Source organism: Sebastes fasciatus, chromosome 1 (assembly GCF_043250625.1).
Source record: "Sebastes fasciatus isolate fSebFas1 chromosome 1, fSebFas1.pri, whole genome shotgun sequence".
In the NCBI taxonomy this organism is placed as follows: domain Eukaryota; kingdom Metazoa; phylum Chordata; class Actinopteri; order Perciformes; family Sebastidae; genus Sebastes; species Sebastes fasciatus.
The window spans coordinates 31,623,085-31,645,291 of record NC_133795.1 but is presented as its reverse complement, the minus strand read 5'-3'; the positions used below and the strand labels follow the sequence as shown (position 1 = coordinate 31,645,291).

Below are 22,207 nucleotides of genomic sequence, written 5' to 3'. Positions count from 1 at the left end.
TGAGAGACAGGTAGTTGAGAGACAGGTAGTTGAGAGACAGGTAGTTGAGAGACAGGTAGTGGGTTTTAATATGTAAATGAACACCAAGCGCAGCATTAATCAGAAGTGAGGATGTTTGTTTCAGTAAAAAAAAAATAGATTCACCAGTATTAAAATAGAGCTAAAAGACACCAGGAACTGTAAGTGAGTAATAAGCTAAATGCGCTGCTCGAATAACTCTTCAAACATCGCCGTATAATAGAAATAAACTGATTTAAATGACTGCCAAGGACGCAAGGAATCGCAATTTTGTAATTCTCGTCAAAGCATTTTTTCTCTTCTGTAAGAAAATGAAATCTGGAGGAAACAATTACCTGAAAGAAGGAAGTGAGCAGGGGGGGTTGGGGTGGGATAAACACAATGGAAGGGCGGCCAAAAGAAGAGTAGGTGGGGATTAAATAGCAAAAAAACAGACAGTGTAGGAACAAATAATGGCAGAAGGGAACAAGGGGAGATTTTTTATTGGATGAAAGCCCGTCTATTTTGGCATTGTGTGCTGACAGCTTCCTCTAACCTTGACACATTCAAACACATTGATCTCATCCTAATCTGCAGCGTGCAGCCATGCACACGTGTGCACAGCCGTACACACGTGTATCGACTGTATAGCGCGCACACACACACACACACACTCCAATTGCAGTATGTAGCTCAAGGGCAGAGGAATAACGTTAGCGAGATACAGAGGAGCAGTCAATCAATGGAGGAAGGTTTATAGGCTTTTCCTGCCAAGTCAAGGTACTGACCCTACCCTGCAGGGGCTAGTACAGTGTGAGTGTGTGTGTGTGTGTGTGTGTGTCATGTCAAATAGAGCTACAGAGATCTCCAGTTTGTGAGCTGTCCAGTAACAAAAAGGAAACAGTGACCTCTGTTTTTATCACCCTTGCATGTGCTAACACACAAATACCCACGCAAACACTGATAAAGACGCTCATGCACACCCACAAACTACAACCAAACATGTCAAAGAATTGTTAAAAAATTAATTCCCATCCCCGGGGTGGAAAATTCCTAACAGATCTCAGTTTGAAATAACTGGAGGAATTTAGCCTGGCCGGGAGCCAGTGCACACCACTGCTATAGGGGGACGGAAAAAACAGTTTGTTGCTTGTGAAAACAAGGGGCTGTTGGCTAATCCGTCTTTACTCCCCAGACCACTTCAAAGCCCCAACATTAGAATCTGAAAGGGGCCAGACTGTAATTAAGCTTCCATTAAGCCTGCCTTATGATGGAGAAACTTCTAACTGTGACGCTGCAGTGGAAAGATTTCAAAACGGCCCTGACAAAATTAGCATGGGACATAAAGAGGAAGGGGGGAGCACGGGGTGATCAAAGGGAGGGAAATGTAACAAAATAACACAGCAACATTTTTCATGCTTGGTCTACATTGTAGGGCTGCAACTAACGGTTAACTTTCATTCATTTCAATTAATCAATTAACAGTTTAGTCAACAAAAGGTAAGAAAAGAGTGAAAAATGGCCATCACGGTCTGACCAATGGGCCAGTATGGAGCCCCAAAACTGACAAATTGTAGCTGAACAGACAAGTCCAAAATATAACATCAATAAATGATATTTAAAAGTTTGAGAAGTAAGAGTGTGAGAAGTAATATGAAGCTTTATACTTTATTATACTCTGTAATTCTACTTTATAACTTACATTAAAACCTTTTTTACTCTTCTATGTTTCTTTCACCAGCTCATTTTATTTTTCAACTCTTTTTAAACTCGGTACACATTTAATTTATTTATTTAAAAGGATCATTGCCATTGGCACCAGCTAGTCTTCCTGGGGTCAGAAGCCTCAATCATTTATCCATTCCCCATTTTCACATTTAAAATTTTTCTAATGCATACAGTATAAAATAAAGGGATTGGGCATGTTGCATTTGAAAAACTGTAAACCAAGATCATTTAGTGTTTTTGCTGAATGAATTCACTTAAACAATACATTTAAATTGTTGCTAATTCATTTTCTGCTGATCAACTAATCGAGTTTTAAAGGTAAGGTTTGTTAAGATTTTAGAATTTTTTTTGTTATATTTGTTAAAATTCATATTTTATTTGTTGAAGTTCTCATTACATCCCGACAGCAATCAATAAATCAAATGCTCTGACAAAAAAAAGGAAAAAAAATGTGGTATCTGTGGCTGTCACAGGACTGTAATAACCCCGTCCGATCATTTCGACCCTGAATTTAACTCTACTATATTGATCAAAATATATGAGGAGGAAAGGGTGTGTGGTAAGGATACGGTCAGGATTAAGATGCTTAAGGCTAAAGATCACTGACAACAACAGATGCATGACCAAGGAGCCTTTTGAAAAAGGTCAGGTAGCTTGGACCAGAAATCCTGTATTTTGTTCTAATTCTAGAGAGCATGCAGTGTCACACAACTCTTCCATGTGCAGGTTGTCGTCATCCTTACACAGAATTACCTAAATGCTTCTTGTACTCAGTCAATTTCCTTTCCCCTGCTTCTCTGTCATACATTACTCACCACGCAACAGCCTAGAAAGGTATTTTGTCTTCCATTACAACTCAAACTGCCTCAGTGGCATCATGTTTTGCTCACCCTGGCACGGCCCTGATTACACGAATTGGCAAACTGTTTCTAATACGTCGTAGTCGATTCATTAGACACTGGATTGTAAAATTCTCTGGTAGTGTGTTATGTGTCACTCTAGTTTCCAGGGACTAGTAGTGCTCCTGAAATAATTGTCCCACCTTCTTGCGTAGTTTCTGAATGCGGTTGATGACCTCTCGGGCAACGCCTTCATCCACCATGGACTGGTCCGGGGACACATCCAGCAGCACCAGGACCTGAAGGACAACAAGAGGGGTTTTAAACTACATGTTGAACTGAAAATACACTGAAATTAAACAAAAGTGATCACTCATGTTTCTAAAGACTGATATGGAAGTCTTGCCCCGTATACTGTACAGCAAAAGCCTTTTTTAAATGTCTTACATTTTTGCCGCATACGTTTTTTTTTAGGAGAAAAAAAAAGATTTTGAGATACAAAAGTAAATAAAATTCACTTGACTTCATTTTCATGAGCTCATATTTGAAAGTCATATTTATCTTTGTATAACATGTTTAATTACCTAATGTTTAGATTCCTGATTGTTAATCATTAGCGATTGTTAAATTAAAAAAGATGTTGTCTGTAAGTCAATATAAATCCTACATGCTGTAACTTACAGTATATAGACATACAGTATTCACATGTACATGCTGTACATCATCATCCAGTCTATGTATATCCATTCAGTATTTATTACATTTAATTTTGTATCGTACAAAATGTACCTTAAAGGGAGATTTATCAAGTATTTAATACTCTTATTAACATGGGAGTAAGTCATATATCTTGGATGTGAACAAACACTTGGCCAATAAAAGTGACTATGATTCAGTATTAATTTGAGCACAAATATCAACTTTTCATCAGGACAGTACGTTGTAATATGTGGACAAAGACAAATATAGAATACTGAGGTATATTGTACATATTTTTTAGTCCATACTTTTATTTTGAAATTGTTTTAAAATCTCCCCCTTTTTTTTTTTTAAATCAATCAACTGAGCATATACAGCAGCCTTTTCTAGGCTGGTACACTAAACACAAAAAAGCGTGTTGAGGCATGAATTAAATATTTTCCTGTTACTGTGACAACAAATAGACTTTAATGTAGACAGGTTGTACTCTAATCACGTACACCCCATGATTATTGCAATATGCATTTGACAGAATAGTAGCAGAGAGAGACAGAATTTCAGACAGATATGAAGACGTGAGAGTTTACTGTAGCCGCTGAGTGACCAGACTCAGACTCAGCTTCACCCCCACGCTATAAACTACACAGCTGAAATGTGCAGGGAGCAACCTTTATGAAATAAATCTACCTTACATGGTTGTTCAAACATTTATAATGTAAAAGTAATAAAAAAACAACAACCAACCACGCAGCAATAATGACAATATTGTAGTGTCATGGTGTTGTGTAAGGCTGAGCTGCTGCCAGCCCCGAACACTTTACCATGGGAAGAAGAAGGAGGGAGAGAGATGACAGGGTGACAGAGAAAAAGCACACAAAAGCAAACAGAAAAGGAACATGAGAGAGAAAGAACAGAGAGACAGACAGATGGGAGCTGGAGAGACGGTGCAGGCGAGCGAGAGTAACAGAGAGAATTAAAAAGCTAGCTCAGTAAACTGGTATTAAGGTGCAGCCGTGTGGTGTGTATACGGTTGGAGGAGCACTGATTAGAGAGGGCCTGTGGGAAACGCATACATGCCGCTTTCCACTTAGCCGTGAAATGATTTCATACATCACACTCACAGCAAAGACGAATAAATGCATTTACAGTATATGGCAGCTTAGTGCAGCAGCAGCAGCAGCAGCGGAGAGGCATTTATGTTTTTTTGAGATCAGGTTACATTACACTTTGCAGCTCAACCTATACAATAGTAATGTGGCAGTAAGGAGAGAGGGGTATGTACTGTGTGCGTGTGTATTTCTATACCTTTTTCATGTATGTTTAAAAGTGACTTTAACATTCATAACCCTTTGTGTAATAAATGTACATGAATGTTCTACCCAAGTTAAAAAAAAAAATGGGAGATACGAGAGATAATCATGGGTGCAGCAAGTTTAAGATAAATATTTTATAGTTAAGAGATTAACGTGCATTCAAAACATTAAATCAACTTAAAAAAACAAGATAAAATCTATATCTATATTCATTCACAAAATAAAAGGACGAGACTGCTACCAGGTTAAAGGAACAGCAATAAGCGTAATGCCGTTCAGAACTCTACCACCCTGATGTGAAGCTACAGCCAGATGATTAGCGTAGCGTAGCACTGCTAGACCGTGATATTTCTTGGCTGGGTGCAGTAACTCCCAGAAGTCTCCACTGGTTGGCTTGCAACTTCGTGGTAGGTTTGCCGAAATGTCAAACTATTGCTTTAATAAAAGGGTGTGTTTTTATAGTCTCTTAAAAGGTTGGCACTTTATTTATTTATTTCTAATACTACTAAAGAGTTTACATTAGATCCAGTGATTTAAATGTGGAGGTGTCAGGAGGAGCCCCATATTGTCTCACAAACATCTTTATACTTTATTCCTTTAACAAGGAAGCTACATTTGTTCACAGAAGACGAAGAATTTATTTTGATCCTTTTTTCTTGAATGGTGTTCAATTTGCATGTAAAAGATATCTGAGGGTTTAAATGTTGAGCATACCTGTGAATCAGAGTGTGCTTCATACTGTGCTGCTGAGCCGGAGCTCTGGTCGAAGGTGTGCATGAGCCTCAGGTCCTCCTCATGGAGCTCATGGCCGTCCACCTGGATGGATCCTTGAAATTGAACACAACAATATGAAAAGGTTCAGAAACACAGCTTATGGCACTGAACCTAAAAATAAACATTGTTATATGGCAGCAGACGATAACATCCATCAATTTATAGAAAAACAGAGTGCGTATATGCTGATCATGCAGAATTCAACACCATGGAGCCCTACTGTGTCTCAGCATCATCAGACCACAATATCTGAACGACCATAAATTACGCAGCCCACACAAAACTCAACAGGGGGCATGAAGAAATGAGTCAAACCATACTTAATATACACACATTAAAACAGTTTTCTGCCACAAATATTGAGATTTTCCTCTCGGGTTGGGATATTCTCGGCAACAATCATGTAGGACAAAACGATGTGGTGGAGCGCCAACAGAGACAATCGTGAAAAATAAGTCAGTTGGCTGTCGAGTGACATATAATAAAGATCAGATCACTCGCAGATCATTCGCATCCCTACATAATAATTCAACTTGATAATAATAACATAATAATTCAACTACACAAGTATAACACCCTGATTTTCAGATGCTTTCCTGTGAAAATCTAAAATACCACCAGTCTAATAACAGGAAATGGATCATTTAAGAGAGGATGAAAATGCATTGATGCATTTGATGATTTATATTGATGCACATTATGATTGAACCAATGCTGACAACAGACTACTAATGGAAATGTGATGGTAAACAATTTGGGGCCCTCTATTCTCCTAATTAAATTGGAGTAAATTGCCAACTGATTGTGTGAAATGAGTCTTTATTTTGGTGTTCGTCTCTCAAGGAGGATTCTAGAAATGGTTTCAATTACACCCAATCATACTGAATAAAGCGCTCGCTTAACTCGCATGCAGGCCGAGGGCTTTGTTTTGAATTAGCTGGGGTCTGGACCCCGTATTCGCTTGCATTTTCAGATTCCTTACATTGCAGTCTTCCTGGCCACATTCACACGAGATCTGAGCTTTTAAACAATACAGCGAACCCATTCTAGTCAGGTTTATATCTCCATTTTGCCAATGGCAGCAATTACCCACGTCTGTGTTCTGACTAAAAACCGTGACCGTGTTCTCCTCTCCTCCTCACTTCTCCTCACCCAGAGGCTGGGTGAAACAGTCACTCCGTTTCTCTCTAATCCTAGATTTCCATGCTTTGATTTCCTGTGTCCCTCCCTGCTTCTCTGCTCTTTTTCCACCTTATCTCTTGATCTCTTTTCTTCTGCCCTGTCAAAATGATGGGATCAAAAGGTACAGGTAAGGAATAATAAGCAATGCAACCAATGGCCATGAACGCACCATCAGTTTCTAGACAAATTGCTTCTAGTCTAAAAAGGTTTTTCGAGTCATGGATTCTCATCTAGAAATTGCTCACGAGGTTAAAAGTGGACTCTCAGCTGAGTGTGAGCTGTTAGCTTTTTCATGGAAAGATTATTTCAGAGACTCTTCAGATACAGTGGTGTACCTTCCTCTAACTGACTGATCAGTTAACAGATGTTTATTTTGGTTTTAGCAGCAACTTTCTCCCGTCTTTTCTGATTTTGTCACCCTGGGACAGAGCCAGGCTAGCCGTTCCCCGTTTCCAGTCTTTGTGCTAAGATAATCTAACTGCCTGGAAGCTGTAGCTTCATACTGTGTTGAACTATTTCTATAAAGGTTCTCTATACGGAATTCAAAGCATTTCTATTGTCTCCCCACGGCTCTCAACATGGCGACGGCTGAGCCGGTTGCAGGGCAACAGTGCTGACGGAGCTAACGGGGTTATCCTGGGGGAAAACTGGAGGTTGTATTTCCTCTCTCCATCATTTTTCCACCATCCTCTACCACATCTATCTCTTTCCTGCCATCGTTCATCCTCCTTCGTTCCTTCCAATTGGCTAGACTTCAAACATCCAAGTGATTGGAAATGTTAAGTTCCCACAGCCCGGCTGACCTCCACTGCTTCCTTCCCCAGAGACTCTGGGGGCTCTCCTCGTCTCTCTATAATTGGAGAGACAAGATACCTTGCACTGCTTTGATCCGTACTCCAGCTCTGATTACAGTTTCAGAAGGGTTAGGGGTTTGCCCTCTGAGGATAGACTGGCTGTCTGTCTGTACCCGACTTCATTGGAAGGATTCATAGTTGAGATTTTGGCAAAATAATTAGGATTCAACAAAATATGCAGCAATTGTGTAGTTGTGTGTTAAATCCTAACACTAGCCTTCTGCTCTTCCCAAATTAATTATTTGGTAAACAAAATCATTGACTGCTAATTAAGTTTTTGGTATGTGTGCTCACTCCTATAGAGAACACAAGTGCTTGATGAAAAATAAATACACAAAATAATTCTGGGATGTCATTTGCAGAGGAAAAAATTTAAACTTTGTCACGTATAAATGCAAACTAGTGAACTACATTAGACTGCTTAGTGATTTTTCTTTGCACCCCGAGTGTGATTTTTAAGTTATGAGTCCCTTTTTGGCACCCACACAACCAGACAGCCACACACACACAGCAGTACCTGTCTTCTGGAAGGCCTCTAGCTGTTCGCTGGTGAGCTCCTTGATAGAAGCAGTGATGGCTTTGAAGGCCCCCTTCAGTCTCTTGCCCAGCACCATGTGGTCCGGCTCGGCTCTCAGACGGATACCGTACTTGTCCTTGTCTGTTGACAGTGTCAGCTGTCGCACATTAAGCTCCTGGAGGATGAGAAAAAGGACACAACCTATGTGTTAGAAAAGGTAAAGTCGCTGGCTTCTAAAGTATACTGATGAGTGCCAGTTACCAGGGTTATTACTGTTGATAAAAACAAAGATGAAAAAGAATACAAAAATGTAAACAAACTAAAATGAAACTGTAATGTGAACTGCAAAACTAACTGTGTTTTCATTATATGCTGCTAAAACATTAAGATTTTTTTATCAAGTTGCTGGTGCTGATTTATTATACTAAAAATAAATGATTCAGTAAATGTATATCTATGTGTTTATTTGTTATACAGTATTTTGTTTAACAAAGTTAGGAAAGCCATGTTAAAGTCAAGCCTGATGTTGCCTTAAACATAACAAAATGATCTCAGTCACTTCCACACAGTGAGGCATACAGCTTATTAATTAAACACTGGTATCAGATCGGTACTCGGTATCGGCCAATACCCAAAGGTACTGAAAAAGTCGGATTGGTACATCCCTAGATGTAGGACTTGAAATACATGACTTAGTTACAATAACACTGTTTGCAAATGCATATTAAAAGTGAGCTAAAACTAAACTTAATAGAAAACGCTTTAAATATCCCGGTCATAAAGAGCAAATCCATAATTGATTATTTTAGAGTCATTCACTTAAAGAGTAAGTCAGCCATGAAATCAACCAGTAAGTCAGTCAGTCAGCCATTCCTCCTATTCAGTCAATACTTCTGCCTTTCTTCAATCTAAATGGAGATAGAAATCTGTGATCTGGTGAGGCAATAGAGATACTAAGTTTAGCCATTCTGACACCCGCCCTGGCCGGCCATGCACCGCTTCTTTCAGTCAATCACCCTGAAAAGTGAGACTGAGTTTTAGCATATTCGCCTCGCTGACAGAGAGCACAGATAAGCTGCTGTAGTGGGCTGAGTAATAAACTTCAGGGCAGTGTGGGGTTGAAAATAGAAGCTGGAATTTCTGTTTTGTGAAAATAGGATTGAATCAATGCAAAAGTGCACAAAAAGAACGTCTTTTATCTTGAGGGCATATATGGCTTTGTTTGTGTGTGTGTGTGTGTGTGATATATTGGTGCATTACAATATATTCAGGCTGCTGTCAAATCAAACCGAAAGTCATTGGATATTTCCACAGAACATCTTGAGCTCAGCTGACAGTGACGTCATCAATGAGCTCGTCAGCAAAGAAAAAGTTGACCAAAGCTAAAACTGAAATGGACATTGACCGTCAATAGGCAATCCCATTGTTCCTACTTTCTCATCATCTCTCATGTTTTGCCTCATGAAATAGACAATAAAAATGTAATCAGCATCATTCAGAATGCACCGCCGCTTGATGTGAAGTTGCTGTGGTTTCTTTTTTTTTGCAAGTTAAGGGCCAGTTTCCATATAGCGCCCTTTTCTGGCAGAAAAGCGCTTCATCGAAAAAAACGCTTTTAAAAACTTTTTTATGTTTCTATGACAACAATATATCACCACTCTAACTAGCGTTGCATGATAGACTAACATCCCCACTTTGCTTTTTATTATCTATTTGGGCTACTATCTATTTGTTTGACATTGTTTTTCCACCATGAGCAACAACCGGAGGATGCTTGCCCACATACTTTGTATGAATGAGCTATTCCCGCTCAATCTGACTAGGGATGCACCGATACCGATACCGGATTGGATATCGGGCCGATACTGACTCAAATAGCTGGATTGGATAACGGTGACAATTGGGCCGATCTATTCAATTAAATTCTATGTTTATATACTATATACATCATATACTGGAATTTTAATTCCTGTTTAAGTTTTGACCAATTTGTTGCTGTATTAAAAAGGTTTAAACCTGAATTGTAATTCTTGTTAATTTTGAAGATTTTTTGCCACGTTGCTGGTGTAAGATTTATTATTTTAATAATAAAGAAGAATTCCGTAAATTTATATCTATGCATTTTATTAGTTACATTTTGTTTTATAAGGTTTTAGGCCAGGCCTGATGTTGCCTTACACATAAAAGAATGATCCCAGTGACTTCTACACAGTGAGACATACAGCTTATTAGTTAAACACTGGTATCCAAAACTCAGGTATCGCTATCGGTATCGGGACTGAAAAAGTTTAATCGGTGCATCCCTAAATCTGCATCCCTAATGTTGGAGCAAGGAGGAGCATGTGGGTGCATGACACGATTATTTCCATGCAGTGCAGCGTTTCTTCCTCTGGGTGGACTGGCCAAACGTGCCAGTGCTAGAATTAATGCCAATAGTATCCACTACTCTATACATCAGAAAAGGCAATCCTGCAGGATCTCAAGTCAATTAAAACCTGTAATTGCTCCAGACGTGTGCTGTAAAGGGCCAATCAAAAAATGTAATTCACTCAGAGAGAAAGCCAGCCAAGAAATCAACCAGCCAGTGAGCCAGTTAACAACAACAGTAGGTGCCCAAATGGTGCACATTGAAGTAGTGATAAAAGAAATTTAAATGAATTAAATAGTAATAATTATACAATAATAATAATAAAGGAGCAACAGCGAAAAGGTGAATCCAGATTTAATCTACCTAACTTTCAAATGCTCAGTTCAACTGAAAGTGCATCAATAGTAAGAGAGTTTGAAGGTTCCTCCCTTGGCTGCAGGACCTTAAACTGCTCTCAATTCTGATCAAATAAACCTTGTTTACTGGAGGGAAGCTCGCAGCCGGCAAGGTTAAATGTTTTCCTCACCAGAAATGAAACAGAGTGAGAGATAAGAAGTGGCTCGAACTAAGATGAATCTCGCAGGATCCAACAGAAGGTTGCACCAGAGAAGCCCTTTTCCCACGTAATCCTTAATCCTCTATATGTTCTGTCAATTTCCCTGGTCAGCAGCATATGGGAAACAAGAGCCGTAATCAATTTTCCATCTAACATGCATCTGCAATTTCTCAGCCTGGGACCTCGCAAGGCTTCACGTGGCTATAGTGGGAACAAAAGAGGCAACATTTCCAGGTAAAGCATCGAAAAGGTTGAAACATTTTAAGAGAGTAGTAAGTTTATCTGTGGAACAGCATTGACTTCTTGAGCTTTGTTGTTGGAAAATCAAACCCAAAGACAAAGAGATAATGTCAGTTTAATGGCTTCCTGCACTAATGGACAATGACAGTTAGACCGTCTACTGTCTGAGTAGTCATTTTGCCAGTCTCTTGGACAGCACCTGAATGGACCAGACACACTTTTGTAATTAATCTGCACTTTCTGGTGCAAAATCACACTGATGATTAGTGTCAAAAATATCGAAGAAGGGATACATATTGATACTGAATATTTGTTACAGTTTCAATACTCATTTTTCTGCAGTATCGATACACGGGTACCAGCTGCGCTTTCTGCTCTCTCTTCTCTCCGACAGCAAGTTGACACATACACCACTATTTATCTTCTAAAAAAATCAAAAATGTTATGCCCTCAATGTTGTGTCCATTTTTCCCGTGGTATCAAAAATCTATATTTTTCAAGGTAGGAAATTCCAGTATCGTAACAACACTACTGTTACTTAAATGACATTTAACATTGGAAACACCCAGGCCTCGACTATGTGATTTTGTTTTCATGTAGCGAAACATAGGATGTCTGAATGGCAAAAAAACAAAACATTACCTTACATGGAGCTGCTGCAGGCTCTAAATGTGAAACGAGAGCTAGGAGAGCTACGTCAACTATAATCATGCATATTACTGTGACTATGAAGTACACAAACACATTAACAGTAATATAATGTTTCCGTGTGCTGGAGAAGGAAAAAAGAAACACGCTGCTCGTGTCTGCATTCTAGATTTGATGAAGGGTTTGCATGTGAGGCAATTGGAGTAGATCAAATGTGAAATCATTTTCCGAGGCATCTGCTCCACCTCCTTTTTAAAATGAACCAAGCGCAGACATTTAAATTACAGCTGAAGATACAAACGGCGTGTGAAGATGCGCTCCCCTCTGTTGTACATCCCCTCTTTCGAGTCAACACACTGGCTTTGGAGTGTCAACGAGAGGTTTCTCTTTAACTTAGACATTTAACAGCACTGATCAAAGCACGGTAAACAGACACAAATAAAACACTTATAGGAAAGATGAGAAGAAGACGCACCTCCTGCCTTGAAGCAGAGAACTGGTAAAACATACTACGGCGACTTCAAGACTGCACAAATGATCACACACTATAAACAAAAGGGTGTTCTTGGTTTACTTACTTCCAGGATGTATTTCTGCAGGGACTGGATGTCTTTCAGAGCCTCTGGGTCCTGGTGGATAACTACCACCTCCTTTAATGGGTACTGAAATACACACCGACATTACAGTGGGTCAATAGCTTCAGCACCAGCGACACGGAAATAAGGTTGTAATCAACACGACAACCATACCTAGTGTGACTTCAAGTTATAGGAAATCCACAAGAGAGATGTAGGAACTCCTGGCAGTACAGATAATATAAGAGCCCGACTGATGCTGGATTTTTGGAGCAGATACTAACATTGATTAGGGCTGCACAATTAATCTAAATTTTATCAAAATTGCAATATGGCCAACTGCAATTTTCAAATCTCAGGAGGCAAAATATTTGTCAAAGTGAATACATAAAAATGTAATATTGTTGTGCTGCAGAGATGTCCTGGCCTACAAATCTTATTCTACAGACTTAAGAAAACATCTTTTGGTACAGATCCCCGCAAAAATCACACCATAACCATTTTAATATGTTTTTCAATTAAAATGAGAATAACGATGTAAAAAATAGCATTATTTATAGTGTCCCAAATCATATCGCAATTGCGGTATCAGTCAAAAATAATTGCAATTACATATTTTCCTCAAATAATGCAGCCCTAATATTGATAGTTGCAAGATACAAAAATATCAAAACAATATATTCACAGATATTCATCTTTTTTTTTTACATAAAACATAGCATAAGCAAAAAATTTTGATAGGGATCCCTTAAAGTACTGTGAACAAGTAATTAACTGGATATTTTAAAGTTGTGAAATAAACTTAGTGCCTTTCAGTGGACAAAACGGTCTAATAAACAAAAACACAAACATGTCTTTGATGTTTCTGTGCTCGGCCGACACTGCTTCATCTGCAATAATCCAATATCAGCCGACATATCGTATGTTTCCTACAGTTTTAATTCACTGCACCTCTTACACTGGAGTGTATGAATGGATTGAGTAAAGCTGAGGATTCACCTTAACGGGCAGCGTCTTCCTGTCTCGGATCACCCGGCCCAGCTCAATCACAGACTGCATCTGAGAGACGGCGCTCTCGATGCGCTTGTCAATCACACTCTCCCTGAAAAACAGAAAAGAATATTTAAGTATCACCACATCATCATAAGTAGCGTTACAATGCCATGGTAAGAGCGCTTGAATAACCTCTTATTTGGGTCACACAGGAGAGAAAGTTTTTATCCGAAACTCTATCCCTGGTGAGACTTTTCGCAATTGCGATGGGTGCAACCTGACCGAGCTGCCTTCTTATAATAAGCAGATGTAGGGGGGTGAGGGGAACATCTTTAAAAAAAACAAAAAAAAACACCTTCTTATGAGAATCACTCTGTATTCTGTGAAATTCTGTACAATTACAGGGCATGGTTAGGGGGCGTAGGTGCGTTTCTGCCATAACTCACAGGCAGCGGTCGTCTTATTCTGGTTAATCAGTGGTTTCGAAATTTAAATTGGTATTCTATTGAGGAAAATGAATAATAGAGCGTGACAAGGTTAGTAGCACACATCTAAATAGAGCCAGAGTTCAGAACCACCAGCGCCAGAGTTTAACTCAGGAGCATCCTCTAATAAGGTTCACTGAGACTTCCACCACTGAATCCAAATTAGAGCCGCACAGCCACTGATAATCACGCATAATAGTGATATTAGCCCTAACTGTCTGCAGGAACACAGACTGCGTGTGTGTGTGTGTGTGTGTGTGTGTGTGTGTGTGTGTGTGTGTGTGTATGCTTGTTCATTTACTCCAGCAGTCTGCTGTGCACACAACAGTGGAGTAAAATGAGAGAGGAGAGGACTCCAGGGACAGCCAATCATTTAATGAGCTGATTGAGTAGCAGCTCTCCCCTCCGCCTGATTGGTGGCTGACCTTTGGGAGGGGGGGTGAAGTAGTCCCATTCGGCAGCAGGAAGGACAAGCGGCTAATAAAGCCGCGGCGATGAGTGCTGCCAAAGTGACAGGGGAGATTATATGAACCATTACACAAACTATTTTCCTTATGCTAAATCAAATGGACATTTAATAATGTCAGAACTTTTTTGTCGTTAAAGATGATGCAATTAAGTTTGGGCAATTAGAAATTCCTCCCAGGCTTTACACAAAGCTGATCAGCCACCAAGGCACACATTTTACACAAGTAATTGACATGAAGGGAAATAAATGATCATATTTTATGAGCAATATCCATTTGCTTGGCTTACAATCAAAGACAGGCCCTGTAAACAGCCGTGCAATGCATTCTGGTAGCCTAGCGTTGCGTTGCGTTTCGAGAGACGAACCGTCACCTTGGCAACTCCTCATTTGTATAACGCTGAGGTCTAGGCTACATTATGCAAATCAGGGGCGTCCGGCGCGACTCATTGCCTCTGCCTCCTGAAAAATGTTTAACCGTTGACGTTCTAAAATAAGGACAGATTTAGCAAACTGCATGGCTCATTTCTCGCCTAAAATGTTTTCAGAAACATTTTCGTAATATATAAAAGAAAGAAGTTTCCAAACGAGCCACCATTTTGGTTCTGGGTTTGACAGCTGGGAGCAGTAGCCCACGAGGGAAAGTGTTCGTCAAATCAGGTGCCTAGCTTCTACAGCCCATCAAGCGTCCAATGCTGGGAAACGAGGCGATCCCATCTGTAATTAAACTTTTATCACCCATAAACAAGGAGCCTTGCATTTGACGCATGAACAGAAAATGTGCTCAGAAACTACTCAAAAGCAAAACTACAGAACTAATCAATCCCATAAAATAACACCTATAACAACCAATATTAAAATAGAACATTTTAATCATAGTGGTGGTGTATAAACTGAAAACACGGAGGAAGAGGAAGCAGCCAACAGCAGGACTGAAGAGAAGAAATGGTTAAGACACAAAGAGAACAGCTGCTGTGAAGCCTGAAGCAGCCTTATCCAGAAACTACTGTTACTACTCTCGAGCTTCAGAAAGCTTCTACTCCGAGGAGTTCAGAATGGGATACGTTTGGGGTAAAGTAAGGCCATGCACTCTGGCTGAAACTGATTAGGCTGTGGATCAGCAGTGGATATCCTGTGAGAAAAGGAGCTAAACAAGGGGGGTTCGCTGTGCGAGCTGCAGGGTGGCTCTGTAGCGGATAGAGCGGCAGCTTTTAAACCAGATGACGTCAGAAGGTTCTCTGTTTGCCCCAACATTTGATCTGCATTGTGTGTCGGGCTGCCCCCTCTTTAGTTGATTGGTTGTTTTTCCTGCTTTTTTTTTATGCTGAATGACTTATTTCCAAGAAACTGATGAACACATCTCTGGTAAACACAAGATTTAAAGTGGTGCATTTGTGTGATTCTTTGTGGAGAAACTCAGTTTCACAGATCCGTCGATTAAATCAACTAATTGATTAGTCGACAAAATCGTATGGAGCGTTAATGGACTAAGATTGTTTTTGGTCGAGGACAGCCCTAATTGTGTGTATGAAGAGTGCTATATAAAGTTTATCTTTATTATTATTACTGTCACGTGTTGCTCTAAATTATTACTGCGAACTACAATGGGATGATCAATCAATGACACCTTGTGAGCTGAATCAGGCAGATCCTGATGCATTGTGCTCCATGATCAATTTAGTTTCTAGAATAAATATGTAGTAGTTATTGAGTGAATTAGCAGCGCTGCTTGTTTTTGCTAAAGCTTCATATATTTCATAAAGTGTTATCGTTTCTTCTGTTATTAGTGTAGGCGATCGTAGGCAGTATTTCAGGCGAGCAGGCCTCCACTATGAAACAGTGCAGGAAACTCTGTTTAAAGAGTATGTACATCCTCCATTTCTGCCTGGCTCCTCCCAGCCAGAATATAAGATATAATATAATAAGATGTGGGGAAAACCATGACCATCACAATCGCATCAGCCACTTACAACCACGCTAATATGGATAGCAACAACTCACAGGGCACTTTTGCCTTTTTTTCCTCTTTAAAACTGAAGTAGGCGAGATTGGAGCAAATAAGATTAAAAAAAGTTATTTTTATAAAACGGTCGCTATATCGTGACAGTAGTACATGAAACGGGTAACCTGAAAAATATCATGTGCCTCTGTCTCCTCCGGTGCTCCTAACGGCATCTGCAAGATTTCACAGACTGGAGGAAAACAAACAGTCACAGCTGATCCGAGGTCTGCTGTCCATCTGCTGTCTATGAGAGCCGGCTGTCAATCACTCGCGAACTCCGACCAAACGGTCAAACTAGGCCGCGCTGATCAAATATGAATCAATATTATGTTACGTTAATGCCTATTTCTCACCTCAAATGTTTTCAGAATCATCTTGTAGTACACGGTTTAGCTGTAAAATGAGAAAGTTTGTGACGCCGCCGCCATTGTGAAATCTGGCGAAGGAACGCCAAGTTCCAGGCTAGATTTTCTAAAGCCTGTAAACAGAGCCATGAGGAGGTGCAGAAGTCTAGTTTTCTCTCAGAACACTTGAAATACAATATGCTGAAAGGTTATTATGGAATTTTTGCCCAATGATGCCAAAAACATACTGCCTACTGCCACTTTAACATAAACTTTAAATGAATAATAATAATACATTTGACTTATATAGCGCTTTTCAGGAACTCAAAGACGCTTGAACTGAAATGAAGTCTATAAACATTTATGCTTTATTCAAGGATTTCTCCAACCTGAGTTGGGGCAGCATGAGATAGTGGATGCTGCTGCTGTCCTTCTCTTCGACGGAGGCGGGGTCAATGAGGTGACGCAGATTTTGGTACATCATCTCTGTAATGAAGGGTGTGAAGGGAGCCTGAGGGGGAGGAGGCAAGAAACCAAGTAGACATGAGAGAAAAAGGAAGAGAAGAAGATTATTAGATGCTCTGTACTGTGGTTAATTTACATTTTCTGGCATAAAGGTCTAAAAGTCAGAAGCAGCTGTGAAATCAGCATACAAAACAGATTTTCACTGTAGGTTTTTTTCCCTCAATGGTGCAAAAGTTCAAACAGAACTGTGCCAGAGCGAGGTTACTTCTAATGCGATTCTCCTCCATTCCAACCACAGCTAATTAATTTGTGAAGCTCACAGCTGATCTGTATTGATCTGGGTTAGGCTAACTGGCGCTTAGCGTGCATCTCGCCTCACATGCAAACATCTTCAATGTGTTATAAATAAAAACTCCTACTGCTCATGCATAATTCATAGCCATGCGAGCACATACACGCACACCTCTTCCATACCAGCATTATTTCTTTGTGTCCTGCATACACAAAAGCAAAAACCTCACCACAAGAAATTTCCCCCATACAATACAATGTTTTTTTTTCATGCACACTCACTCACACTCGCACTCACACAAACACACACACACAGAAACAGTATGACTCACCATCAGCCTGCACATGGAGAACAGCACACTGAAGAGGGTTTCCAGCGCCCACAGGCAGTCCTCAGTGCCACTCTCCCCCTACAAAGTTCATACACACACATCAATACAGTCCCCTTGGAACAGTGAAAAGATAAAAGTGCCCTCGCAAACATCAGCGCATGTATCCCCAATTCACTTCAACCAAATGTTGGCTGGAAGGACCACAAGCTGATTGCTATAAAATGTCCGCAGATGGAGGCTATGATGACAAGACTTAGTGGTGGCTTAAATCACTGTTTCCATTAACCGTATGAATAATTTATGTGCAAACAAAACAACAACAACAACAAAAGAAAGATGCACGACATAAACCGCAAAGAGTAACATCATCTGTATTTATACTCTTGCATGTATAATGTATAATTATACTTTGACTCATCAGATCCTACTACTGCTAGTGATTGTCCCTCCTGGGACTCCTTAGGCTTTAGTCATTAGCTGCACCTTGCATCTGCCTTACATAATAACAAACTTAAAGGAGCAGTGTGTAACATTTCAGGGGATCTATTAGCAGAAATGGAATATAATACTCATAACGATGTTTTCATTAGTGTATAATCAGCTGAAACTAAGAATTGTTTTCGTTAGCTTAGAATGAGCCCTTCATATCTACATAGGGAGCGGGTCCAGCGGGGCTAAAGACTGTAGCGTTAGTATTTATTATCAGGCTGCAGCATCTCCCTGCTCTGTGACGGGGCTCTGGAGGAGTTCAACAGACACACACAGACGCAGTATAGTCAGTGAACAGCTGATCAGAGAGGCCGCGGTGGAGACAGTGAGGTGATGAAGTCGAGTTGAGGACAACTACGCTCGTTACTGTAAGTAAATGCAATAAAACTTTGCAAGTGTAAAGCCAAGACTTTATCGATACACCTGTTCAACAAGCTAACACATGATGTAAACACGTAGTAAAGCGATATCTCAATCTGCTCTGTCCGCAGTCTCTCATCCACTGCCGCTATGTTTACACAAGCACAGAGAGCTAGCTCGGCTAATAGCGAATAGATACAAACAAGTGTTTTTGTTGCCTCTTGGTGAAGACTCTGAATGACTTCAGTTCCCTCTACTAAGCTGTGTTCCAGTGTATATGTCTGACTGGGGGATTTGTATTGTGAAGGCTGGAACGGAAGCAGTGATTCACTGTTGTTGACAAGGTTGGAGGCAGTGTTGGTGCAGACTACGAAGCCCGTGTTATTATTATCATAATGTATAGGTGCAACGTTAACGATCGGCTATACGAGCTAAAACAAAAGATGCCTGTATGTTGTCTAACTGTTCAGCTTATTTACCACATATCTTAAAATTCTTGTCAACTCAGCTGCTGGCTGAGTCAAAGCAGCCCCTCCTTCCTCAAGGCCACTGTAGTTCTCCGACACGCTTGTGAAATGCGATAACGTGAGCCGCAGAGTGCAAAACTGTGGTCCTGCGAGCTGCCATCTGACTTCTGTTGCTCCTAAAGTAGTGTTACTATGGTAAAGATGGCCATTGAGAGAGGCGAACGGTGTTACCACGGTTTTGCACTCGGCGGCTCACGTTACCTCAGTCTTGGAAAGGGAGGACTGAGCGGAGGGGAACTCAGTTGGTTGCAATCTGCAACCACATCACTAGAACACTGTACCTTTAACTCTAAACAAGCGCTGATTCAGAATTGTTATCTCACCTTCAGACGGCGTCTGTTGGTCCTCACATACCAGTTGGTGAGCATGTCCACAAACTTGACCAGGCGAGGCACGACGGTGTACAGGTGGTAAACTGCAACAAGAAACTACTGTCTACTTTGTCTTGTCTTATTTTCACTGAATATGTAAACAACATGAACAGGTTGCCTGACAGAATGGATTTTAAGATATGAAGTAGTTATTTTCTACACCTGTATGTGTGGGTGTGTGTTTGTGTCTCACCTTCCATCTCAGCCTTGAAGAACTGGATGAGGGACTGTGTGAAGGACTGAATCCATTTGTCCATGATGTTGTCGCTCTGCTTCGTCGTGTTTTCATTGTACAGGAACTGAATCTCATCCTCCTAACACATAAATACACCAGCACACACACACAAAAAAACAGTTAAAGGTAGCATCACAAGTTTTGAGCATCAACCTATATAATTGATGTGAAGCATTGAATTGAATGTGACATATTTTGTTATTGAACTCTCACATATCTATTGTTCACTGGAAAAAAGTTATTGATATTGTTATTAAATAGGTGACATATAGGCTCCCTTGTCTGATGGTCAAGTACCTGACATAGCTTGATGTTAAGACTGAAGTATTTTAAATGTTTTATTTATTTATTACAGATGACAGGGAGAGGGATGACATGCCACAAAGGTCCGCGGTTGAACTCAAACTGGATAAGTTGCTGTTCTCGCCGACATTTGGCATTTTACAGCCATAAGTTGAATTTGAACTACAGATGAGTACAGTTTCGGTTATGCTTTCCTCAAGGACGGCCGCACGGACATGAGCTGATGTTGAATCGTGGCGAGGAAACGTTTGGATCTTTTATAATCCGTGCGGGTTTTCTCCTCGCCACCGACATTCTCAAAGCTCCTCAAAATTCTCGATATTCGCCGCCCAGCCGCGTAGTTAGAAAATGTTGAATGTGAACAGCGAGCATAAATCACGCTTAACACTGATTTCCCGCAGGTGGTGCATGTAGCTCTAACTGCAACAGACGTTACTTTCTTTGTCTGTAGGTGGCAACATTAATATACTTAAATTTACTTTGTTACTTTCCCGCAGTTTGGCAGGTCTAAAAGTGGTCATATACACTGAGTGAAGAGCCTTGGTGGAGAATCTAAAGCGACACACGTTTACTGCTTCTGATTTTTTTTCCAATCTGGATCCAAATACCCAGGCAACAGTTAACCATGTTGATGTTAAGGGAAGGTATTACTGCAGCTATTATGACATTATTTAATGGTAAGCAATTTCCTTTTTGTACCGATGATTAGCTAATAATTAACTGGTTAATAATAGTAAAAAAAAACTACTGTAGTTCTGTGCTTTTTAGACCAGGAAGAGTTAAAGGAACACAGTATTAGTTGTAGAAGGAATGAGCTTTTTCTTCTGTCCATTACCTTCTGTAACCTTTGTACGTTCTGCACCAGGAAGCGATAGGCATTGTACCACGGCAGGAAGACATCCTTCAACACGTCTCGCACACCCTCCTCTTTGAAACGCAGGTTCTCTGCTCTCACTACGGGAGAGTTGATGAGGTACAGTCTACAAGGAGAGACAGTGAAGGAATTGGTAAGTGTGGCAGGATTGATAATGAGTGAGTGCGAACACAGTGTGGAGAGCCCTGCACGGGCCCAAAATAATAATAAAAAAAAAATCAAGCCCGACCCGCCTGAGACCGACAGAAATGACTCTAAGCTCTCTCTGACGTGCGCAAACACACACACACACACACGCTGCGTCACAGAGGCGTATATGGCACAATGAAAGGAGAGACGTTAAATGAGCCCGAGCCCGATCCAACCCCGTTGGGTCCCGACGGGTTTGCATACCTCTAACAGTGTGTGCATAGGTAATAACTAATGTGCATACGTGTGTATGAGTGAGTGAGGCTGTTTGTGTGAGTGGACCTACACAAATGAAGTGTGTGTGTGTGTGTGTGTGTGTGTGTGTGTGTGTGTGTGTGTGTGTGTGTGTGTGTGTGTGTGTGTTTGAGGACAGAGAGATGTAGAAACAAAGTGGTAGTCAGAATAAATTCTCAAACTGAGCAGCGTTGCCCCAGTTACACATTCGTCACAGTTACTTTAAATGCTACTATACAGGAAGGTACGGGGAACCATAACAAGAGTGTTGTGGGAAAACAAAGTTTGTACCTAGACCGCCAATTTAAACATAAATCACTCATTCCGAAGAGAAAACAACATATAACTTAAAGAGAAAATAAATGTGTCAAATGCCGTGGTACTCTTTGGCAGTTTACAAACTGCTAAGTCAACAGCAAGACTGACAGCTTTTATATCTACACACAGAATATGCAAGATAAATCACAGTTATGATCTGAATGACATCTCATCAGTCTGTGCATGTTTCCAGTGGTGGGATTAAGCCAAGGATTGTATATGGAAAGCAGTGGTCTACATACTGTACAAACTTTCGCAATATAACAAATATCTTGATTTCTCTAATAGTGATAGAAGCGACTATGCAGTATCTGGGTCAGTCAGGGTAGGTTTCAATATCTGCTATATAAAGCCTGATACAATAGCATTCCTTTTTAAATTGTAAAAAGAATTTAAGTCTGGTATGCCAGCTGTCAATAATGTCCTCTTGAGCTCTGGCAAAAACCGGAAGCAACACACATCGTTGCAAGTGAGCAAACCAAACACAGCGTTTTAAGCGAGTGAAGCACATCATTAATAGAAACTGTATCTGGACAGGGAACGAAGCAAGAAGAGTTGCTGTGGGCTTAAAAAAGGTGACTTTGTCGTTTGTCCGACATTTAAAAGAAACAACATGCCTCTAAAGTGCCGCTGTTGGTT

The 22,207-nt window shown here is 40.4% G+C and overlaps 1 protein-coding gene across 1 annotated transcript in view; it reads right to left on the bottom strand.

Moving 5' to 3' along the window:
* The window catches only part of iars1 (isoleucyl-tRNA synthetase 1), a 73,264-nt gene that overhangs the window by 5,945 nt on the left and 45,112 nt on the right, over nucleotides 1-22,207 (bottom strand). Inside the window, exons 19-28 of the mRNA XM_074643297.1 lie at nucleotides 20,789-20,933; nucleotides 19,609-19,729; nucleotides 19,368-19,459; nucleotides 17,669-17,746; nucleotides 16,970-17,091; nucleotides 13,290-13,392; nucleotides 12,294-12,377; nucleotides 7,904-8,078; nucleotides 5,291-5,403; nucleotides 2,768-2,863 (exon numbers count right to left, since the gene is read on the bottom strand). Of these exons, the coding sequence (XP_074499398.1) occupies nucleotides 2,768-2,863; nucleotides 5,291-5,403; nucleotides 7,904-8,078; nucleotides 12,294-12,377; nucleotides 13,290-13,392; nucleotides 16,970-17,091; nucleotides 17,669-17,746; nucleotides 19,368-19,459; nucleotides 19,609-19,729; nucleotides 20,789-20,933 (1,129 nt within the window). The remainder of the gene's footprint in view (nucleotides 1-2,767; nucleotides 2,864-5,290; nucleotides 5,404-7,903; nucleotides 8,079-12,293; nucleotides 12,378-13,289; nucleotides 13,393-16,969; nucleotides 17,092-17,668; nucleotides 17,747-19,367; nucleotides 19,460-19,608; nucleotides 19,730-20,788; nucleotides 20,934-22,207) is intronic.